Source organism: Eublepharis macularius, chromosome 2, assembly GCF_028583425.1.
Source record: "Eublepharis macularius isolate TG4126 chromosome 2, MPM_Emac_v1.0, whole genome shotgun sequence".
Classification (NCBI taxonomy): Eukaryota; Metazoa; Chordata; class Lepidosauria; order Squamata; family Eublepharidae; genus Eublepharis; species Eublepharis macularius.
The window spans coordinates 75,636,194-75,659,454 of record NC_072791.1 but is presented as its reverse complement, the minus strand read 5'-3'; the positions used below and the strand labels follow the sequence as shown (position 1 = coordinate 75,659,454).

At 46.0% G+C, this 23,261-nt stretch overlaps 1 protein-coding gene across 1 annotated transcript; it reads right to left on the bottom strand.

Annotated features, from left to right (window-relative positions):
* Nucleotides 1-6,908: 6,908 nt before the first annotated feature.
* Nucleotides 6,909-21,905, bottom strand: LOC129325075 (galectin-related protein A-like). Its single transcript, XM_054972587.1, has 4 exons — nucleotides 21,798-21,905; nucleotides 12,429-12,517; nucleotides 7,357-7,531; nucleotides 6,909-7,074 (listed from the first exon to the last, which is right to left on the bottom strand). The coding sequence occupies exons 1-4, from the start codon at nucleotides 21,846-21,848 to the stop codon at nucleotides 6,931-6,933; spliced, it is 459 nt and encodes a 152-aa protein (XP_054828562.1). The 5' UTR covers nucleotides 21,849-21,905; the 3' UTR covers nucleotides 6,909-6,930.
* Between the last annotated feature and the right edge of the window lie 1,356 nt (nucleotides 21,906-23,261).

The window sequence follows — 23,261 nt, the reverse complement described above, 5'->3', positions numbered from 1 at the left end:
CTACAAACTTGCCTACTCTCATGAGAACGTGCTCTATTTTAAAATAATAATTTATTCATGTAAAGAAGTACACAAATATAAACACAAATAGACCCCTGGAGGGTTCAAAAGAACATACTAGCTTCAGACATAAGAACAGTCAAAGAGAGCACCAAAATCTATAGTCTTTTCTCTGTGTTAGGATCCCTCTGAGTTCCAAGTGATCAAAGACAGGATTCCAGGGCCGATTCCAGATGGCCAGAAATTGCATTTTTTCTGTGGAAATAATCGCTTACCGGCCACGTGTTCACTTTCGTCTCCATCCGCTTTGTCTCGCAGCGTGCCGTGCCGTCCCGCTTCCGGATGTTCGCACGGCCAACTGAGGTACCTGGGATTGGTTGTTTCCTCCCTGTCACAGTTGATGTCAGGGGCCTTCATTGGTTCGCATTTCGGGTTTTTTTAAAAAAATTTTTTTACGTGTTTTGCGCAAATGCGCAAATGCGCAGGTATGCGAATATGCAACGTCAACTTTTGTGCACTTTTGTGCGTTTGTGCATTTGTGCGCATTTGCGCAGTTTGATGTGCGCAAACGTGGGACTGCGCAAATGGCGCCCGGTTAAAAAAAAAATTAAGGGAATATTGTTGCCTGCCGGCTGGCAAAGAAAAAAGGGAAAGGGGAGGGCCTCTCTGCGGCGACGAAGCGTCCAGAAGTGTGCAAACCCGCAATACCACGTTCACGCCATCCGCTTATAGAGCGCAACTGAGCGCCATGGACCGCAGGTAAGCCAGGACGGGAAATTGTGGGTTTTTACGAGTGAGGTCGCTGAAAAAGCGAAAGCACTCACTCTATTTGTGCCCATCTGGAATCGGCCCAGATTTCCTCATAACTGCTCTGTTGCACACTATGATGTGAGCTACAAAAAAAGAGATTGTGCACAATTTCCTCCAAAACACAAATCTCCCAAAGTTTCTCATGCCACCTACCAAGGAAGGTCCAGCTTGGGTCTGACCAAAAGGCAACAATCATCAAACAACCCACAGCTAATAATTTGGAAATAAGATTTCTTGTCTTTTGGGGAATTTGGATATCATTCCAGATATCAAATATAAACAGTTTCAGAGAGAAGGGTAGATTAATCTTAGTAATTTGGAAAATTGCCTTAGAAACAGCCAGCCAGAAATGATAAATTTGTGGGCATTTCCACCGTAAGTTAATCAGAGAGCCTTTTTGCCCACAAAGCTTCCAGCATTTAGGGCTAAGACACTGATTTGTTTTATGTAGTCTATTGGGACAGAGATACAAATATCTGCAAATAATTTATAATACTGTGTCCCAATCGACTGGATAATAGATTTGTTCGAGGGAGAACTCCAAATAGATTCCCAGTCATCTATTGTAAGTTTCTCAGGCAGTTCTTTCTCCTGCATATCAACATATGTTGGTAATTTTGGGTATAGGACCTCTAGAAGAATTTGATGCATTTTAGACAGAAGACCTTTAATTGCCCTCGAAGATTCAGTTAAAAGGGACTCAAACTTAGTTAACGGTCTGAGAGAACCATTTTTGGTAGCATAGGAGAGCATAATTGCTCTCATTTGGAAATACTGGACCCACGATGCCTGGCCTTGTAGCTTCTTGTTCTAATTCTTGTTTCATAAGGATTTTCCCTTGTCTATACCAATTCCAGATTTGGTCAAGACCCAATGTGGACCATGACTGAAATTTACTTAGGTCTTAACCTGCAGGAAACCATGCCAAGTTAAGAACACAGATCATTGGGGAGGGCTCTGGTGCTAATTTCCTCTTTAATTTGTTCCAAACTAATAGAGTTTTTCTAAAATTGAGCTTGCAGCTACCTTTTGAGAACGTAGCTTAAAAGGTGATCAGATTGTGCTCAAAGAAGTATTGGGTCAGAATAAGCTTCCCCTCAGGGCCAGCGTGCCCATTGAGGCAGGTCCGGTCCGGTCCCCACCTCAAGAGCTGAGGGGGGCGCCGGGGGTGGGGGCACGTGCCGCAGAGCTGGCAGTGGCAGCGCTGGCAGCTGAGCAGGAGGGATGGGAAGCAGCTTGTGCACCTCCCCGGCCGCCTGCCATGCCTGGCCCACAGCTGCTGCAGCCTGCCAGCCCTCCTGCCCTGTGCCACCGCCGCTGCCACCAACACATGCCCCCGGCTGGGCGCAGCAGCCGCGGGCCAGGCATGGCAGGCATCCAGGGTGGTGTGCAGATCAACGGAGCGGGAGGGCTGGGAGGACGCACGTGCACCTCCCCAGCCCCCCGCCGCACCCAACTGGGAGTGCAGGCAACCTCCATGCACCATCCCAGCTGCTCGCTGGCCAATGGGGCCGGCTTGCTGCATGATGACATCACATGCAGTGACGTCATCACACAGTCTGGGGCGCACACGCATAGGGGCAGCCTTGGGCGCCAGAAACCCTGGCGCCACCCCTGCTTCCCCTATACTACTAACCCATGGTTCAGGTGATTGAGTTTTCGACATTTGGATTAGTTGTCACAAAACCGAAGCCCAGTAATAAAGCTTCAGATTGGGCAGATGGATACCCCCTTGATGCCTAGGCTTACACCAAGTAGGAAATGTTATCCTTGCTCTTCGTCCCCTGCAAATAAATTGGTTTAATAGTTTTTGCCACTGCTGCAGCATATTATCAGGAATAGGAATAGGAAAGGGAATAGTCCTAAAAAATACAGAAATTTAGGCAAAATGAAGGTCCTCTTCTGAGGCCCTGCTTCTGGTGCGCCTACACTTTCTGAAAGAGGGAGTGGTGGGAGGCAAAAGTAGTTGCCACCAGGAGGTCTCCCCCTATAGTGGGAGCCCTGGCAACCCTACTTCCCAGGGGTACTCATCTGCCCCCTTCTGTTACTGCCTTCCACCAGTAAGTAAAGACTTTTTCTTTTTGTCTGCCATTTCCTTAATGATCCCTCCTTCCTGCTCTGTTTTAATTACTATTTTATGTGCTTTAATATGTATTTTACGTTTGGGTTCAATTGTTTTTTTATATTTTATGGGGTTTTTTTTACTGTTAGCCACCTTGGTGATCCTCATTAATCAAAAAGGCAGCATATACATTTTTAAAATAACAATAAAATAAATAAAATTGTGAGTTTATTTTAAAAAGTTAGCTCTAACCAGCCATGATATTGGTTGGGGTAACTATTTTTGCATGCTTAGCAGAACGTCTGTTATAGCAATCCTGCAACACCTTTAAGAAGCTCTCAAAGTGTTGCTATGCACTAATGTTTAATGATGAAAAGTTAGAACACAAAAACACCAGGATAAACTTGGGTGAATTGTAATAAACCCTTTTAAAAAAATTATTTAGGAATGATTTTTTTTGTATTTTTTATATTTTTAATTATTTTTCTCCAGTTGTAAAATCTTAAGTCTTTCACTGCAGTCCTAAGTACTTACACCCTTCTAAGTCCATTGACACAAACCTGTAAAGCTCTGGCTGAGTGCACTGTTGGTCAGTGAAAAAAGATGACTATAACAGATTATATGATTTGGGGTCAACTTTGTAAAAATCATAATCATCATCATATATCTTATTTGGAAGTGGCCCAAATACATGTGGATGCTTAAACATGGAGTTGGGCTAGAGGAGACAATTACAGCCATTGCGGTGGCAAAACTCTGCATGGTGAGGATGTGGGAGGGGGGGGGGAATGCTATCATCACCATCCTTCAAGTGGCAAGGCAGGGATCAGGTGACCTGGGGAGAGTTCTCCCCATGATTCTTGCAGGGGACCTGCCTCTTGTTTCACAGATTATTACTCTGCCTCTTCACACATTTCATCATAAACCATCCAAATCAGAAATGTTTTATGAGACAGTATTGGGTATCACAGCTATCCTTTAGAGAAGTGTACACTTCTCTACAAGAAAATAAGAGGTTAAGAGCAGATTTATAATAAAATTGAATATTGGTCTCACCCCTTCTTGAGTGTCATAATTTCATTCTGAGAAGTTCTGATTATCCTAGTCTCCCTCGCTGAACTGCAATTTCTAGGGGGGTTTGCTAAAAGGGAAATTACCATTAACCCATTTTAAGTCTGCCTAGAGAAGAGGATCTCAGATGGAGAAAAAGGGAAACTGCGGTACAAAGAGGCACGGCTGCAACTGTGTAGCTATTTCTACTGGATACCCTCTAATGTACTTTGTGTCACCAAGACAACAGTTTCAGTGGTTTGAATCCAACCCTTTTGTTGATCTGGTGCTTGGCTGGATCTACAAGGGCTTCTACCAACCCAGGATGCACTTCTGTCGATGCAGTCTTTTGTCAGTAAAAGCTTCCTTGTGAATCCAGCCCAGAACAATGTGCCAGGATCTAGTCCAGCAAAAATACATGTCCAGTTAGTGGGAACTTGAGGGGAGATTTCCTGAATGCATTCTTTGTATATGCTGTATTTAAAATATACCGAGTAGTGGGACAAAGGATCTGTACAATGTTCAGATAGTACCAGCATTTGTTTAATGCCGTATGCAAAAGAGGGCTGGAAAATGGGCAGTCTTGGCTTGACAAAAAAAGCAAATTTCAATTGCAAAATAGTACATACAACTAGTGTACATGGTTTATTGAAGCAAGATGGTAAAACAGGACTCCCAGTTTCTAATGTCCCTCGTTGGTTTGGAACAGATAATATACTAGCTTGGGAACTTCTGCTATGTTGACCACAAAGTTATGCTAACTACAAATCCTAGTGATGGTGTTGGTGGCCAGAGGACAAAGACCATGAAAACTTGCACATACCAAGTTCCTCTATTTATTTAAAAAGAACCTTCTATCTGACCAGTGATTCCTATGCAACAAGTATGGGAACAGCAAGTATTCATTGTACTTGTTGAGAGGTGATCAAACTGTACTTTTCAACAAGGAATACTCTTTGTTTGAATAAAAGAATAGCAATGGATTTACTAAAGAAATGTTGGCTTGTAGCCAATGAGATCAACTGCTGGAGCAGAGTTTGGAGAGCGGGCCTTTTTTGCTTTCCCATTCCATAGCACCTCACTGAAACTTTGTCACCACCCCAGATTTGTTCCTGAAGGGTCAGAGGGCTTTCAAACAGCCTGAGGGCAAAGTGAGGTTCTTCACTGGGAGTCAGAATCAATAGCAAATTGCCCCCTTCTTCCAATGTTAGAAGAGCTCTTCTGTCATCAGAAACCAGGATAGGATACAAATCACTGTGTGCATGTTTACATTGTGTGGTGCCTAATACAAATCTAGATGTTTCCAGGTCCAAAATCATTCATGTAACTATTCCAAACCAGAAATAAGTAAAACCTTTACTGTGGATCCTATATTTAAGACACAAGAGCTCTGCTTAATCAAATCACTGGGCCATCCTGTTTCACACAGCAGCCAACCAGTTGCCTTGGACGGCTGGAAACAGGGTGTAGAGACCAGCCACCCAAAATCTAGCACAACCCAGTCAAACCTCTCCAGCAGCCAGTCCTACCTATGTATGCTTGTGGTGCAGAGCCCGCCTTCCCTGTTAAAGTTACCTTCTCTCTCTCCTCCCTGCCGGGCCTGCCCTTCCCATCAGTTGCCATCCAAAGCTTTGCACAAGTGCTTGTGGTACAGATGTCTCTGCTCATCTTTTTTTTTTTTTGCAACAAGTTGATCTTTTACAGCTGTGAAGTCACTGCACTGGAAGCACAGGTGAGGAACATTTAGGACTGGTCCATCTATCTGCAAACGCAGGAGGTTACTTGTTGCTAGGCTTTGAGGAGTGCTAAATTAGACTGAAGTGTGTTTTCCCTCTATTTAAAAAAATATCATCATTTATTATCTTTTAGACTTCTAATTTTCTCTCCATATTGGATTGGGGTGGGATTTTGCCAAAGTCATAGTTTGCCTAGAGAGGCAAAGCCCTGGGAGCACAGGACACTGCCTAGAGTTGGAGGTGGCTGACAAGCGAGAGGGAAAGCAAGGAAGAGCTTCTGCAGGAAGAAAAGTCTCTGGCTTTTTCCTCACATGATATACCACCTGGTGCTTGGCTTGTGTTTGCTGTCCCTGGCTCCCTAGCATGCTCCCTAAAGCCCTGTCTTCGACTCTGGTGAGTAACTATGGCTCTTTCTCTTCCTGTCATGAGAGATTTTTTTTTAATACCACCTGGCTCATTGCCACTTTGAATGGGTTGTTTGACTGGTCACTCAAATCCATTGTTTTGACCACTGTAAGTGATATATATATATGCCCATTATCTGTAATCCCTTGTGCATTCCCAAAAGGGCTTGGTTACAATCTGGAGCAGGTCTGACATTAGCACATGGTGAGTTAGGGCAGCTGCCAGGGCCCATGGCTTCTTGTGAGAGCCACCGCTGCTGACTCCCTACTTACAAATCTCATCTGATGCTTGTGAGTGCTTTGTCAGCTCTGATTCCAGCTGCATGTGGAGCCCAGCGCTGCTGGAGAAGGGCATGTGGGTGGTGCAGAAAGCACCAGCGTTCCTGGTGGCCATGGCAGTGGCACTCCTAGCTGCACCCACCACCCAGCTCCATTCGAAAAAGTCATGCAGGCACTGTGGGCAGTAGTGACTGCCGATGGTGGGAGAGCTTGTGAGTGGGCCAAGGAAGAATACACAGGCAAGTGGGAGAACATAGGTGGAAGGGCAAGAAGGGGAGCCTAGTAGTGGGCATGGGGAGGAACCCTGAGCACCCTATGCCTAGGGCCTCCCAAAACCTGGAAGCAGCCCTGACTTGCATGGCATCTAAGGGCTCCAAGATCTGCCAGTCACTGGTTATAAAATTTCTGCAGTTAAAAATATATATGTCAATTTAATCAACCTGAAATGTTAAAAAAAAAAAACTAAAGGGGAAGAGACACATCACAGATTGCTTAATCATGTCGGCTCTCATGAAACACATAAAGGAACTAAAGCAGTTTGTAACCACAGGGAAGACATGTTTACCATGAGGGTTCTTTATTCTTTTTTTTAAGCCACCTTGGTAAGCTTGAGATCTCCTGAGATTTGCAAATTTGTCACCGTTTGCATAGGTACTAGACGGTGACTGAAATCACAGAGCTGACGCCCATCAAGCAGGATCCGAATCTGCTGATGTTCACACAAGAGCTCCATCTGAAAGAAAGTAACATGCAAAAGTGACCGTGGATGGCAACAGCACAATCTGTGTACAATTCAGGCAGATCTTGCTTTCGTTTCTATAAATACTAATTGATGACATGTGGAGGATGTGCTTTACATGCATACAGCCCTATTCAGTTCTAGTTAAAGGATCTTACAGGTAGTACAACTGGGAAGGAACTCTGCTTGACAGCCACTGTGCTAGATACGCCAATGGTCTGACTTTGTATAAGACAGCCTTATGTATCCATAATCCATGCCATCTAATGAGATTACCTTAAATGAGTCACCTGCTGTAAATGGAAAGTAGGGGATCGTCTTTTCCTCTTTCCCCCATTTCCCAGCAATCCGCGAATTCCGGACGATGGATTTATCGGTAAAGTTGACTACAAGTAATAACCCAACATCCATGCTTGAATCCATAGGGTCACACAGCAAAGTCACTGAAAAACTGCAAAGAATTAAAATGTGATAAAGAACAAAAAATATTAACAATCTAACAGAACAATGTTAGGAATAATAAGGGAAGTTATTATTGTTCATTTATAGTCCATATTTCCATTAGCGTGACAGAACTCAAGGCAAAGGTACTTTTCTCAGAAAGTTTCCCATCCAGGCACTGACCAGAACCAAGACTTGCTTCATATTTATTTATTTATTTATTTATTTATTTATTTATTTATTTATTTATTTATTTATTTATTTATTTATTTATTTATATTTCAATTTATATACCACCCATCCCCAGGGGCTCTGGGTGGTGAACAGTTTAAAATCAATAAAAACAAGAAAACAACAATACTAAAATCAATATACAAAACAATAATGAAATAAATTAACCAAGTGCAATGGTGGGGAGAACCCCACCCCACCCTGAAGGTGGGAGGCCGACATGGCACTGCCCCCTTCAACCACCGAACGCCTGGCAGAACAGCTCTGTCTTACAGGCCCGGCAGAACGATAATATGTCCCGCTGGGCCCGGGTCCCCATTGACAGAGCGTTCCACCAGGCTGGGGCCAGGACTGAAAAGGCCCTGGCCCTGGTTGAAGCGAGGCGGGCTTCCTTAGGGCTGGGGACCACCATACCCTAGAACTCCTTAATCGTTACCACGTGCCTGAGTATTTATTTTAATGATTAGTATGGCCAACATGAAAGGCAGCAAGTGAGCAGAAGTAGTGAAACTTCTCTGACTAGATCCTGCTACAGCCCTGCCAGATCTGGCCTGAAACATTCACCAAATACAGCCTGCCTTTTAACAATGTGGTATCAAAGAACTCGATGGTTGCTTCTACACAGAGGTTATTCTCCACATAGCTCTCATTGTTAAGAGTAAATAAAAACCAGTAATTAAAGGCCTCCAGTAATTAAACTTCAAACTGATAGGGATTATTTCAGGAATGTCCAGGCATCCCTTGGAAAAGAAGAAATGAAGTGAAAACTGCTTTAAAATAACAAAGACCATATTTGTTTGTTTGTCTGTTTAGTGTCCTTTATAGTCCGCCTGTCTCTCTGAGTCTGAAGGCAAATTACACTGCGTGAGTCAGCACAGTCAATAGCAAAGACATTTCAATAAACATGTAATGGGTATATACAGACAAATTTGCAATTTTTTTTAAAAAAGCAGAAATCCAGTATAGAGCTGAAGAAATGTTGAAACAGAGCATAAGCAATTCCATAACCAACATATTAATAGGAACTACCCAGTAAGATCATACTTAGAGCAATAGTAGTGAAGTCTATGGTGCCTCAATGTTTACAGCAATACTAGTAAGTCTGTGGCCCCTCCTTATTCCTTTACTTATGGGTTCCCTATCCCTTTACTTATGGATCTCTTGAGACCACTTCCTTATTAGTATAGCCCTCCTATCTAAGTAAAAACCCATATTGAATAATTCAGTTTTATATAATATGCAGAAGGCCAGAAGAATGGGAGATTTCCTAACTTTCTCAGGTAGACCATTCCATAAAATAGGGGCCACCACAGAGAACACCCATGTACAGGCAGCTGTTGATTTTGCCCATGTGCAAGGTGGCACCTGAAGAAGGCCCTGTTCAGATCAGCAAAGCTGCTGTGGTAGGAATATAGGGAGATATGATGGACCAGGGACGTGAAAAGCTTTGTAGGTGATAGCCAATACCTTGATTTGGGCTTTGTAACTGATAGGTAGCTCATGGTGTGACTGTAGAATGGGAGTAATATTCGTGGTATTCCTAGCTCCCACTAATAGCTGTGCTACAGCATTCTGTATGAACTGGAGTCTCTGAGAGCCAAGCTACAAGTGACATTTTTCACGTGAAGGACAGTTGATCATTTTCGCAAGTCTTTCTGGGAACTGAAGTCCCTCTCCCCAGCCCCTTTTCCTTCTGTTCCTTCCCCTCTCTGTTAGAATCGCTGCCTGAAGAGACAGAGAAAGCCAGCGGCAGCAGCAGTTTTTGAAAATCGTCTTGCTCCCGGTGAGCTGCTCCAGAGGGTAAGAAAGCAAAACCAGGATCCACACGGATCCTCGCGGATCCTATGGTTTTTTTAAATAGGAAAAACACAAATGAAACATCAAATCACATATCACAGCCAGGTCCACAGACTGAAATATAAAAAACACAGATCCCAAAATATTTGGCGCTGCCATGGTGAAAAAACATGAATCTGAGACACGGATCCTCATGAATTCATATGATTTTTACATTGAAACAAAACAAAAAGGCTGTCATATTTTAGATCTTTTGGTCCTGTTTGTGGCATTGGACATGATCTGGTTTTGTATGGTGGATTTTGGGTGGCCCCATGTAAAAATCAAGAGGTTCCATGAGGATCCGTGCTTTTGAACCATGTTTTTGCACCGTGGCGCTGCCACAAAGTGGTGGATGAATGATTTTTTTGGTCCCATTTGTGGATACGGACATGATCTGGTTTTGTATGGTGGATTTTGGGTGGCCCCATGTAAAAATCAAGAGGATCCATGAGGATCCGTGCTTTTGAACCATGTTTTTGCACCATGGCTGTGGCACAAAGCGGTGAGTGGCTGAATTTTTTGGTCCTTTTTGTGGATATGGACATGATCTGGTATTGTATGATTGATTTTGGGTGGCCCTACATAAAAATCATGAGGATCCGTGCTTTTAGACCATGTTTTTGCACCATGGGAATGCCACGAAGCGGTGGATAACTGATTTTTTTTGCCCCTTTTGTGGCAATGGACATGATCTGGGATTGTATGGTGGATTTTGGGTGGTCCCATGTAAAAACCTAGAGGATCCATGCGGATGTGTGCTTTTGAACCATATTTTTGCGCCGTGGTGGTTCCACGAAGTAGTGGATGGCTGAATTTTTTGGTCCCATTTGTGGCAACAGACATGGTCTGTGATTGTGTGGTGGATTTTGGGTGGCCCCACTTAAAAATCAAGAGGATCCATGCGGATCCGTGCTTTTTTAGCATGTTTTTGTGATGTGGCAGCGCCACGGATTAGTGGATGCATGATTGTTTTGTTGCTGTCTGTATACTAGGACATGGTCTATAATATGACAGTCTTTTTGTTTTGTTTCAATATAAAAACCATATGAATTCATGAGGGTCTGTTTAAAATCATCTGGATCCAGCTTTTACTCACTCCCAGCTTTCTCCAGAGCAGCTCCCCGGGAGCTAGACAATTTGCAAAAGCTGCTGCTGCCGCTGGCTTTCTCTGTCTCTTCAGGCAGCGATTCTAACAGAGAGGGGAAGGAACAGACGGAAAAGGGGCGGGGGAGAGGGGCTTCAGTTCCCAGAAAAACTTGCGAAAACGATCAAGTGTCCTTCACATGAAAAATGTCACTTGTAGCTTGGCTCTGAGTTAACTTAGAGGAGAGACCCAGGGCTTTTTTTCAGCTGGAATGCGGTAGAACAGAGTTCCGGAACCTCTTGAAAATGGTCACATGGCTGATGGCCCTGCCCCCTGATCTCCAGACAGAGAGGAGTTTCGATTGCCCTCCGCACCGCTCAGTGGCGTGGAGGGCAATCTAAACTCCCATCTGTCTGGAGATCAGGGGGCAGGGCCACCAGCCATGTGACCATTTTCTCCGAGGGCAACCCACTGAGTTCCACCACCTCTTTTCCCAGAAAAAAAGCCCTGGAGAGACCTATGTACATTGCATTATAATAGCCAAGTCTCAATGTTACTATGGAATGGATTCAGGTGGCCAGATCAGCTGTGTCGAGGTAGGGAGCCAGCTTCCAGGCTAGACTGAGTTTGTGGAAAGTATTTTTGGCAGCTACCTTAATTTGCTTTTCTAGAAGTAGCACTGGATCCATTATAACCCCTAATTCCCATTCTGCAGATAGCTAGTCCCCAATAGCTACCCTTGAGTCTGTTCTATGAGACTTAATTTAACCCAGTCTACAGCACATTCTTTGTATTGGGAATATATATTTAGTTAGGTTTAGTTTAGTAACTTAGCAGAGTAACATAGCAATATCTTCCGGTAATAAGAAGGGAAAGATCCTAATGTAAAGAGTTACATTTCCTATTCTAATGCCACGGCCTGAAAAAGTAGGCAGCGAGGCTATAGATGAGGGTTTGCGGACAAAAAAAAAAGCTCCATAGAGGAGCATGGGGGATTTATATCCTTCCTCTTTGGAAGACCATGTGGAGAGAGAGATTTCCCAAGAGGCATAGAGGCAAGAGAGGCGGAGTCAGTAGGCGTTCCCACCTTAGACAAGAGAGTGGCAGATTGCTAGACTTATACATTACATTCAAAGAGACATGCAGCGCCCTCCCCCCCCATTGTCCAAAGGCAAGCTGAGTCGCCTATTCCAACACTTTGATACCCACTTCTGCCTCCAGGCACCTTAACAAGATGACATGGTATACTGTATCAAAGGCTGCAGACTGATCCAGGAGGAGCAACAAAGAAGCATGGCATTTGTCTATGTTCAGGCAGAGATCATCAGCTAATGCCACCAGAGCAGTCTCCATCCCATAGCTCAGCTTGATTCCTGATTGAAATGGATCCAAATCACCAGAGTTTACAGGGACAATAGCAACATAGACCTCAGTTGTGGACAGCTGGTACTGCAATTGTATTTTAAGTGAAAAATATCACTATATAGCAGATTTGGAAAAATACAGGAAAAAACAGAAAACACAGGAAGGCAATGGACTGAAATTGATACTATCTGGATCTTTAACTGGATTCTCCTTCCAAAAAATGAATGAATGAATGAATGAATGAATGAATGAATGAATGGCCACAATTCCAGAGTAATGGCTTGTGTGGATCCACCCCCAAATAATGCTGTTGCTCAAGAGACCGCTTGTATCATAGACAATCTCAGATATATGAAGCTGTTACTAAAATACCAGCTCACATGCTTACCTTTTGGGGTTTGGGCATATTACTCCCATGATAGTGATTTTCATGGTTGGTCTCAGTCCTCCTTTAATTTCACCAATATATTTCTCCATCTAATGGAATAATATAATTTGTAATAGTGACAGTGGTACAATAAGATACAAATCTACAAATTGTATTGATCTTTATTATTAGCTTGCATTAAACAGTATATATGCATATGTATATATGAAACTGCCTTAGACCATATTAGCCCAATGTCCATTTTGCTCAGTTTTGTTATCTAGAGTTTTCTCCTAAGCTTTGAACACAATTCAAGCATTCACATTTTTAAGGTCACAATATTTGGCAAGAGAAAAAAATAGATGTGCCTTCTGGTCCTTTATGGCACTGTTTACTATGTACACTTACTGCTTCAATGTATCTAATTCTCAATATGGTCCCATATGTGGCTGCTATGTTTAGGATTGCCAGGTCCCTTGGGGCTGAAAGAGGGAATGGGGGATCTTTCAGGGGTGTGTGTGTGTGCTCTGACACACATGATCCAGTACATTCCCGCATAACATCATTTCCAGTGCAATGTGGGAGCATTCCAGAGCACACCACATGCTCCAGAGTTTCCAGCCCATTTTAGACCCCCCTTCCTCTACCAGGTGGAGGCTGGGAACAGGGTATCCCCACTCTCACTAGGGGATGCTTATGTTTGGAAATTGGGGCCATGGACAGACAAGACAGATCTTTCTACAAACCTAAGGGAAGTCCCAGATTTGCAGAAAAAATTTAAATCTTTTTTTAAAAGGCTTCTTTTTTTAAAAAACAACAACAAATGATAAAAACAGCACCTATAACTTTTATGAAGCAGATGCCCTTAGTGGCCATTGCTAGGCAACCACAGCAGTATTCAAGCCTTGGTTTCTGTCAGAAAAGGGGATTTCAGCCTTTGAAGGAGGGGTCAGGTCCAGCAACAGCCACTCTGACTTGCTACCAGTCAGCTTGCCAACTCCAGGTTGGATAATTCCTGGAGATTTGGGGGTGGAGCCTGGAGTGAGCAGGGCTTGGAGAGGGGAGGGTCCTTAGTTAGGTATAATGCTATACAGGCAGCAACTTTCCCCAGGGGACTTGATCTCTGTAGTCTGGAGATTGGTTGTAATACCAGCAGATCTCCAGGTCCCACCTAGAGGTTACCAACCCCATGCATGACTCACTCAGGCTTGGCGGCTTGATACTGTTCAACAGCAGCCACCTCAAGAAAGCGAGTGTTTGGTAGTAGTTGAAGCAGTAGTGTCAAACTCGTTAGTTACGAGAGCCAAATCTGACATAAATGTCACTTTGTCGGGCTGGGCCAGCGCCATGTGTACCATCAGATTTAATGCCAGGTACCAGCAATATAAACTTTATAAAGGACAAGGCAAACCCAATTGATGATATTTTGTACTCAAAATACAAACATGCTTTAAACATTAACACTCTGACAGTATTTCCTTTATTTAACAGTCTTTGAGAACTGACCCCTCTTGCTCTGAACTACTGCTTTGAAATCTGGAGTTAAAGTCTGTGCTGTGGCAGTTTTGAGTATGCTGTTCAGGTGGGTCTCTGTAAGCTGAGAATGTACTTTTGATTTATTGACATTCATTACAGAAAAGAACTGTTCACAGATGTACATTGTTCCAAACATAGACAGAATTTTAGAAGCAAAAGCCTCAAGGGGCAATTCAGACCCAAAAATTGGTAAAATTTGCTAATTCCAACTTCAGAAAGCTTTTTCTTGAGCACAGCATCACACTTTAGATCAATTATTTCCATATGAAGCTCCTCTGGAACCTCATGGACATCCACAGAAAATGGATTATGGAAAATTCCAAAATATCTGTGCTGGTTTCTGAGGGCAGAAAATCTTTCTTGGAATTCATGTCTTGAGTTCAGAAATTTTTCTCCTGTACTTTTCTGTGGATATATGATCACTAGGCAGAGATTTTATGGTGGGAAAGTGCGCCAAATTAGTTTATTGAAGTTGGTTTTCCCAAAACTGAAACTTCATCTCAAAAGCTCAAATGATGTCATAAAACTTTTTCACAATTTTGTTTCAACTTTGCATCTTTGTGTTAAGACAATTCAGGTGTTTTGCTATATCCACCATAAAAGCAAGACCTTGAAGCCATTTGTTTTCTTGTAATTCAGGGACAGCCTTCCCTTTTTTATCCATAAATATCTGCCCTGCAGAGAGGTAAGCTGCAGTACTGCAGCCCAAGCTCTGCTCACGACGACCTGAGATTGATTCTGGCGGAAGAGTACCCAGTTTCCTGGGGTTAAAGTGTAGATGTCTGGGGAAGGCAATGGCAAACCACCCCATAACAAAAAGTTTGCCAAGAAAACATTGTGATGTGAGGTCCCCTGCATGGGTCAGCAATGACTCGGGGAAGGCAATGGCAAACCCCATAACAAAAAGTCTGCCAAGAAAACGTTGTGATGCGACGTCCCCTCCATGGGTCAGTAATGACTTGGTGCTTGCACAGGAGACTACCCTTACCATTACCTGTATTATACTTCGTAGTTCATAGAAGTGTTTCAGTACAGCTGCATGGCTTAACCATTGCACTTTAGTATGATATGTTACCCCATTTCTGATCACACTTTCCTCCAGAGGACTGTTAAATTGCCAATGGTTGAGAGCTCTGGTTCTAATAAAATAACAGTTTTTATGACCACAGTTCATCCATCTTTAGTGTTTTACTGCACAGAGTTTCCTGGTGCAAAATGCAATTAAAATGGAAAAACTGATGATGTAGATTGGCTGGGGGGGTGGGAAGGAGAGAAGGAGGCAGGAAAGAGGGAGAGGCTATGGGAGCTTTTAGGGATATGAAAGAGAAAATAGTGTGGGAGGGGAAAATGAGAAGTCTCCCACTTGTCGATTTCTAATTTCTGTGATCCAGTTTTTGTATTTCTTGTATGTCATGTTTTATTGTATTATTTTCTAACTTTGTAACTTCTGATGCTGTTTATTATATGTCTTACACTGTTGCATTGTTTTAAATTTTGTAATTCACCATGAGTTTCAGCTAGAAAGGTGGTGTATAAATAAAGTTAATCTATCAATCAATCTTATGCATGACTTGGATTCTATGCAGCACAGGTGGAGCTCCACTGTATAAATGGTTCCTTTCCCATCACTTCTGTCTTGCTATGGTCACTTATGCCCTCTGAGATTGTCCTCCCATGGGGAGGATATTCCAGGTCAGCCTAGGCCCCTCCCACGGTATGGACCTTGTGACTAATATATTTCATAGAGTTTTATCTAGTATTTATATTTTCAAAAGCGATTGAAGAAAGAAGACTCAAATAACTTCAGTTTATTGTGATATCTAAATAAGAGCAATTCGTTTCTTTTTCAGTAACCAGGATTCTTAACCAGGACTAAATTGTGGTAAGGAATCTCAGCTACTGGGAAAGACAATAATTCCAGTTTAATATCGAAGGTTTATTTCAGATTTTTGTTTTCAATCTAAGTGCATTGCTTGAAGAGAAGAAGGAAGGGAGCACGCAAGCCCAGCAATTAGCCCTGTTTGTGCAAGTCACAAAACCTCTGATTTGTGACATTCAAATAGTGCTTCTGCCCCTTCCAAAATTCTAAATGCTGCTTCTTCATAAACCATCTGCCAAAATGACATTTCATTATCCATCTCTGTAAGTGAAATGACCGTTCAGGAAACATCCACAGACAGTAACAAACCATATACAGTCAAAGGCCCTTATTCTAAGACAGCAATCCATAGTGTTAAGAGACCCTTTCAACAGTAGGAACACCTGCTGAATAATGGAAATGCTAACTGCTTGTGCACGTGTCCTGAATTATTCTCAGTGTTCATATGTACATAAATTGGATGATAAGTTTTCCCTAATCTAGTTCAGGATTTTGCAAGTGTGCATGCTGCAGTTTAGTTTCAAATGTATCACATAACAAAGTATCTTTCATGGTTCTCATTGGCCATGTGAAAGCTCAGTCTATCATACAGTTGTAAGATATTTCTTGCTCTGCAAAGAAAGTGTTCTTCCCATTCATTCTTTTGCATTGCTCTTCCCATCATTGTTTGTTTGCTGTGCCTTTCAGAAGGAATATGCGTTAGAATGGCCACCACCTGGTTGTGGACATTTTCTGTAATGGCTCCTAGCTTGTAGAATGGCTTTGTACTGTAGGAAATTGCAATGTCTGGTGTACTGGAGCACAAGAGCAATACAAAGGGCAACACTGTTTCCTGGGGGCCATTTCTTTGCCTTGTCTCCTATTGGGCTAAACAGGGCAAAATGCTGCTTCTTCTCTCTCCTGCCTTATCACTCTTCTCCAAGATGTAGTCAGATAGTCAGGACTCTATCTCTATCTCTCTTCTTCACTCTCAAGTATGTATTTATTAAATAAACATTTTAGCCTCTTTAATCAGCACAGCGTAACTTCTCTGCTTTATTTGCACTCTACCAACATGTACATTTTTTTAACCTTCCAAAACCTCTGTATAGTTTAAGAGGCCTTTTCAATTAGTTGATAATTTTTTGCAGGCTATTCAGTTGATAGTGATGGTCTATGTTTTCTGGAGGCTGTTTTTGCTGTTAAGTTTTTAAAATGTATTTAAGATTGTCAGGGCTTGTCGCTGCCACCGCTGGGCAGGGCACCAGCTGGGCCGGCCCTGACATCAGAGGGGCGCCAGGGATGCTGCAGGACCCTGCTCTGTGGAAGGAGGGGCGGTATACATCACCCTGACTCCCTCTCAGTCCACTCGGTGGCCTGCTCAACCTGGCCTGCTCACCCCCTGTGTCCTCCATCATCTCCTCCTCCCAGAACTCTCCTCCAAGCCTCCACTCTCACACTGCTCTGCTCTCACTCCACACCACCACTCCTTACCCACCCACCACCTCAGAGCTCTTCCTAGCCACCCTTTATAGGGTTTCCTTTCTCTGCCCCGCCCTCCTTCCAGGCTTGTTCCCTCTCCTGACTTGGCCCAGCTGTGCCTCCCCTCAGGTGTTTCCCTCCTATCACTAATCCCTTCTAGGCTTCCTTGCCTTGCTGGCAGGGTGGGGTTGAATGCGAGCCATCCCCAGCTGAGGTCTCCTTGGCCTTGCTCACGAGGAGCTGCCCCAGTAGGCCTTTGAGCTGCTGCGCTTCCCTGGCCTTGCTCGCGAGGAGCTTCCCCATCCGGCTTCTGTGCTGCTGAGCTTCCCTGACCTTGCTCGCGAGGAATTGCCCTGGCCCGGGGGTTGTGCGCCTTCATGTGGTGGAGCCACTGCAGGGGCGCATGGTCCATTAGCAGGACAAAGGGATTATTGGCCAGGTAGTATTGCAGGGCCCCCACCGCCCACTTGACCGCTAGGGCCTCCCGCTCCACTGTTGCGTAGCGCTTCTCTGCAGGCTGTAGCTTCCGACTCAGGAAGAGGATGGGGACGTCCGCTCCGTCACGCGTCTCCTGAGTCAGGACAGCCCCAAGACTGGTGTCAGAAGCGTCTGTGGCCAGCGTGAAGGGTCGGTCAAAGTCCGGGTTCCACAGGGCTGTGGTGTTAGAGAGGGCTGACCGCAGGTCCATGAAAGCTGCTTCTAGTGCCGGGGTCCACCGGACCTGGTTGGGCACCCCCTTCTTTAAGCAGTCCGTCAGGGGGGTGGCTCAGGAGGCGAAGTGGGGGATGAACCGCCCGTAATACCCCAGCAGTCCCAGGAAACGTCGGACCTGCTTCTTGGTCCAGGGCCATGAGGCATCGGCTACCGAGGCCACCTTGTCTGGCGGTGGGCGAACCTGGCCTCCCCCGACCACAAAGCCCAGGTACTGGAGTTCCTGGAACCCCAGGTGGCTCTTCTTTGGGTTAGCCCGTAGTCCGGCCTGTTGGAGGGCCTTTAAGACAGCTTCCAGTTGTTGGAGGTGGGTGGGCCAGTCCGGGCTGAAGATGATGATGTCATCTATGTACGCCATTGCGTACGCCCGGCACTCCCCCAGCACTTGGTCCACCAGCCGCTGAAATGTGGCAGCCGTCCCATGGAGACCAAACGGCATCTTCTTGAACTGGAAGAGGCCTCGTGGGGTGGCGAAGGCTGTCTTCTCCTGATCCTCTGGCCATACGGGCACCTGTCAGTAGCCCTTTGTCAAGTCCAGGGCCGACAGGTAGCGGGCGGACCCCAGGTGGTCTACCAGCATGTCTGCTCAGGGCATGGGATAGGCATCGAACTGGGCCACCTTATTCAGCTCGCAATAGTCGCTGCAAAATCGGGTGGTCCCATCCGGCTTGGGCACCAAGACTATCGGGCTCCTCCAAGCGCTTCGCAAGGGTTCAATTACCCCAAGCCTGAGCATCTCGTCTTTCTCCTTCTCCACTGCCTCCCACCGCTTCCTGGGGATGGGGCGCCAGGTAGCCCGTGCTGTCTGCCCCGGGTCCATTGGGATGGCATGTTGGATCAGGCTCATGCTGCCCGGCCTGCAGGAGAAGACCCTGGGTACCCAGGCCCAGAGGTCTTGTAGCTGGGCCCGTTGAGCCGGGTTGAGCTGGGGTCCACCTTGGGCTCCTCGAACTCCGGGGCGTTGGTGGTCCATGGCAGCTCACTGTCAGGAAGCTCTAACGGGTCCTCGGCCATGCCGCACTCCTCCCCTGGGCGCTCGTGCCACTGCTTCAAGAGGTTCACATGCAGAGTCTTCTGCCGGCACCAGCCGACCCCGCACTGGACTTCGTAGGTGGTGGGGCCCAGCACCCTCCGAATCTGGTAGGGGCCCCTCCACGGGTCCCCTTCCTCTCTTGGGAACACTGAGTGGTGCACAAGGACCCTCTCTTCAGCCTGGAAAGTCCTCATCCGCGCACCCTGGTCATAGGCAGCCTTTTGCTTCGACTGGGCGTGAGTCAGTCTGCGATTCGCCTCTCCTTGGGACTGTTGCACCCGGTCATGGAGCTGGCTCACGTACTCCTGTATGGGGGGAGCAGGGCTGCTGGCCCGGGGCCCCCAGCATTCTGCCAGCCGGGAGAGAATCCCCTGAGGTTTGTGCCCATATAGCAGCTCGAATGGGCTGAAGCCGGTGGAGGCCTGCGGGGTCTCCCGGAGGGCGAACATGAGCGGGTCGATGTACAGGTCCCACTGGTGAGGCTTGTCACGTGTCATCTTCAGGGCATCCTTGACGGTCTGGTTCAGCCGCTCTGCCAAACCGTCTGTTTGAGGGTGGTAAGCCGAGGTGAATACCTACCGGATCCCCAAATTCCAGCAGAGTTGGTGCATGGCTGTGGCGTGGAATGGGCCCCCCCGATCCGTCAAAATTTCATCTGGCAGCCCCACCATCGCGAAAAACTTGGACAGGGCCCGTACCACCCCCGGGGTCTGCATGGTCTTCAGCGTGATGACCTTGGGGAACCACGTAGCATAGTCCACAATCACCAGGGCAAAGCAGTGGCCCCGGGGTGTGAGCGGCAGCGGGCCAATAAAGTCCATTGCGATGCATTGGAAGGGCGTCTCCATGACGGGCAGTGGGGAGAGGGGGGCCTTCAGCGGGTATCGGGCTGCCACCCGCTGACAGGTGGGGCACGAGCGGCAGTGGGCCTTCACGTCTGCTTTCATGGAGGGCCAGAAGAATCGCTCGAGGACCTTCCTCAGGGTCTTGTGGTGCCCCAGGTGCCCAGCCCAAGTGTGCTCATGGGCCATGCGGAGGACGTCTGCCCGATAGGCTGCCGGTACAAGTAGTTGGCAGACCTCCCCCTGGCCATTCGGGGTGCAGGCCAGGTGGACCCACACCCCTCCTTGCTTCTCGATGTGGGGAAGCCATTGGGACCTCTGCTCGTCCCACACTTGCCCCTCCTCACAAGCTGCTGTCTCCCGCAAGCGCTGCAAGGCCTCATCTGCCCCTTGGGCCTCACAGAATGGGCGGTCTGCCGGAGGTCCAGCTGGGTCCTCAGCCCGTGGTTCTGCCCCTGGTCTGACAGAGGGACCCTCGCCTGGGTTGGCGGCCTCCTCCACTTGCAGATCCATGGCGGCTTGCGGGTTTGCCAATGCCTCCGCCGCCTCCCTGAGCAACCTGGAGAACTCCGGGGCATCTCTTCCCAGCAGCATTGGGTGGGGTAAGTGGCCTACCTTGGTGACCTCCAGGAGTCACGGTATTCCACCGTGACCCAGACCACAGGATTTGGCTGGGTGTGGCCCATCACATCTGCCACCGGGATCCAGTGGTGCACCAGGGTGGCAGCCGGGACGAGTTGGGCGTGGATCGCTGAGACTGCGCTCCCTGAGTCCAATAGGGCCTGTAGGCTCTGCCGGCCTATTCTCACGGTGGCACACAGACTCTGCATCCCCTTGCCAGCTGAGTCGGCTGGCGGGTTAATTTCCCAAGCCAACGCACATACCACTGGTGAGGAGGCTGTGGGGGCGCAGGCTTGCATCCGCTGCTCCACTGCCTGCGCTAGCTCTGCCTGAACTGCTTGGAAGGCCGCCTCCAGCTTCCTCCACATCCCGTCCAGGTGTTCCTCCAGCCACAGTCTGAGCTCCGCTGGGGCTGCGGCATTGGGATACATCCCTTCGACCAGTGCCTGCATCGGAACAACCTTCCCCATACGGGCCACCAACTTGTCAGGGCTTGTCGCTGCCACCGCTGGGCAGGGCACCGGCTGGGCCGGCCCTGACATCAGAGGGGTGCCAGGGATGCTGCAGGACCCTGCTCTGTGGAAGTAGGAGCGGTATACATCACCCTGACTCCCTCTCAGGGGAGTCCACCCCTGGAGGGTGGAACTAGCTGGTCTCTCCCTGCTCCCTCCAGCCTTCTGAGGCTTTGGCCTTTCGCCCCTTCCCCCTGGAGTAGGCAGGTTCTGGACCTGGTTGCTGGCTGGGGTGGCAGGGCTGCTGCCTCCCGGTTGCCTCCCACTGTTCCCTCCTGGCAAGTCTGGGGGCTGGGACTCAGACTCCGGACAAAGATCATTGTAACTTAATTTGAGTCCTGCACTGGAGAATGGTGAACTAAAATGTCTTAAATATATACATAACAACAGTTTAAATACTAGTTAATTACTTCATGAAGTTATTTGACAGGTCTGCCTCTCTCTCAGTGCTCCTCTTTCTCCCATGACATTATAAACTAGAGAAAATCCTCTAGTGTTTTACAGATTGAATGATAAACAATTATGTAGAGTTTTGCCATAAAGATCTCTTTGTTCATAATGCTTCTGTATGGTTTCAGTACATCTGAGGGATTCTTATTTAGTATAACATTGTGCCTATCCAGATACTGCTTCCCCATGTTTGAAATTTCTTGGGTTTAGTCCTGTCAGGCCTAAAAAATCATTCAAGATTCAAAGAGATGTAGCACTAAAATAAGACATTAAAAGAGAGTCATAAGTCTCTCCCCAATACAGTAATCTTTCCTGCTATAAAGTTAAAGAAGATTGTCTACTTACATTTGTGCCCCTATCATTTTCTGTCATCTTTTTTTGGCCTGTTACACTCATGCCTTATACAGAAGTATTAGCACTTTTCTTGTGTGCACGCAACATAAACAAAAGACGCAGAATAAAGGAAGGATGTAGTGGGGAGAATTATCTCTAGTAAACACCAGTTTAGCACCACCCATGCAGACAGCTGAGTCACAACAGTCAACATTTTCAAATGGGAATCCAAAAGAGAAAAGGAATGTAAAGCATAATGCATTGGGAATAGCAGGGAAATAACTATTTGTGTAGCCCATGAGCAAGTTATATGTTCCAAAAAATGGCTTCAGTGGGGCTCCACTGAGCTACAAAAACCCAATCTGAGAAAATTCTGGTATGAGATTGATGTAAATTGTTGGTAACTATCAATATTCAGTGGCTATTATTATTAGTAGTACCTTTTTACCACACATCCATCCTCAACAGAGCTTAGGCGGCACATCTTGTTTTCTCCTCTCTTTAATTTGATCCACACAGCCACCTTGTGAGGTAGGTTAGGTTGCAAGAGAATGACTGACTCAAGGTTACCCAATGAGTTTCATAGCAAGTGGGGATCTGAACCTGGGTGTCCCAGCTCGTACTCCAACACTTTAACACACACGTATTAGACAATATAGGTGTATTGCAATGATAAAACAAAATAATGTAATTCCTTTTATTGAGGACAAAACAGATGCTAGCAGATCCCAGTTTGATTTTTATAGGTGTTAGATTCCAACATTTGCATTCTGGGAAGAAGAAACCATTTATGTAAGGTCATGCCATTTGAAAAAACAGAGCCTCAGTTCAGAGACCTCCATAGTACAAAAGAGGCTCCTAATTACTTAGATGTATGTAATAGGCACAAATGAATTATTTTTATATTTTAGCATGTTTACATTTGTAATTCCACTGATTTCAAAGGGTTCATGTAGACCAATGTTTTACATGGTTCCTTTCTACGAGGGATATGTAAGATCTTTGACATGAGGCAACAACACGATAATAAAGTTATGTTTGTTCAGTACAGAAAAGAAAAAATCTAGAAGGCTTACTTCATACACAACACATTCCCTTCAGACTCTATGAAAGGGAACTTCATATGCCTTGCATGCATGTTGCTGCATATGACAAACACACACAAACGGCTGCCATTTAATTCTCTGGAGCCTTGAATGGCTACCAAGGAAGCAGTTCAAGTTCTGCCTCTTCCTTGTTTCTGTGACCTCAGGCTGCCATCTTCATGAGGCTGGTGTGCCCACCGCACCTAAGCCCAGACAGCTAGCAAGTTTCCCACTGTGTTCACCTCACAAGGAATATGTGTGCTTATCACACGTGACGACTGGTATAGGGAGCACATTGAAATACCTTTATTGTGTGTGTAGTCTCTTTGTGTGTGCAGAAGCACCTTTAGAAACCAACCAGATTTCCAGGGTACAGCTTTCGAGAGTCAAA

What these genes read in the sequence shown, in the direction of transcription:
- LOC129325075 (XM_054972587.1), bottom strand. Translation starts at nt 21,848, where the DNA reads ATGAGTGTAACAGGCCAAAAAAAGATGACAGAAAATGATAGGGGCACA. An exon ending in ATATGCCCAAACCCCAAAAG is followed by an intron (nt 7,532 to 12,428) that starts GTAAGCATGTGA and finishes AATTCTTTGCAG; the next exon opens with TTTTTCAGTGACTTTGCTGT. An exon ending in CAGCAGGTGACTCATTTAAG is followed by an intron (nt 7,075 to 7,356) that starts GTAATCTCATTA and finishes ACTTTCTTTCAG; the next exon opens with ATGGAGCTCTTGTGTGAACA.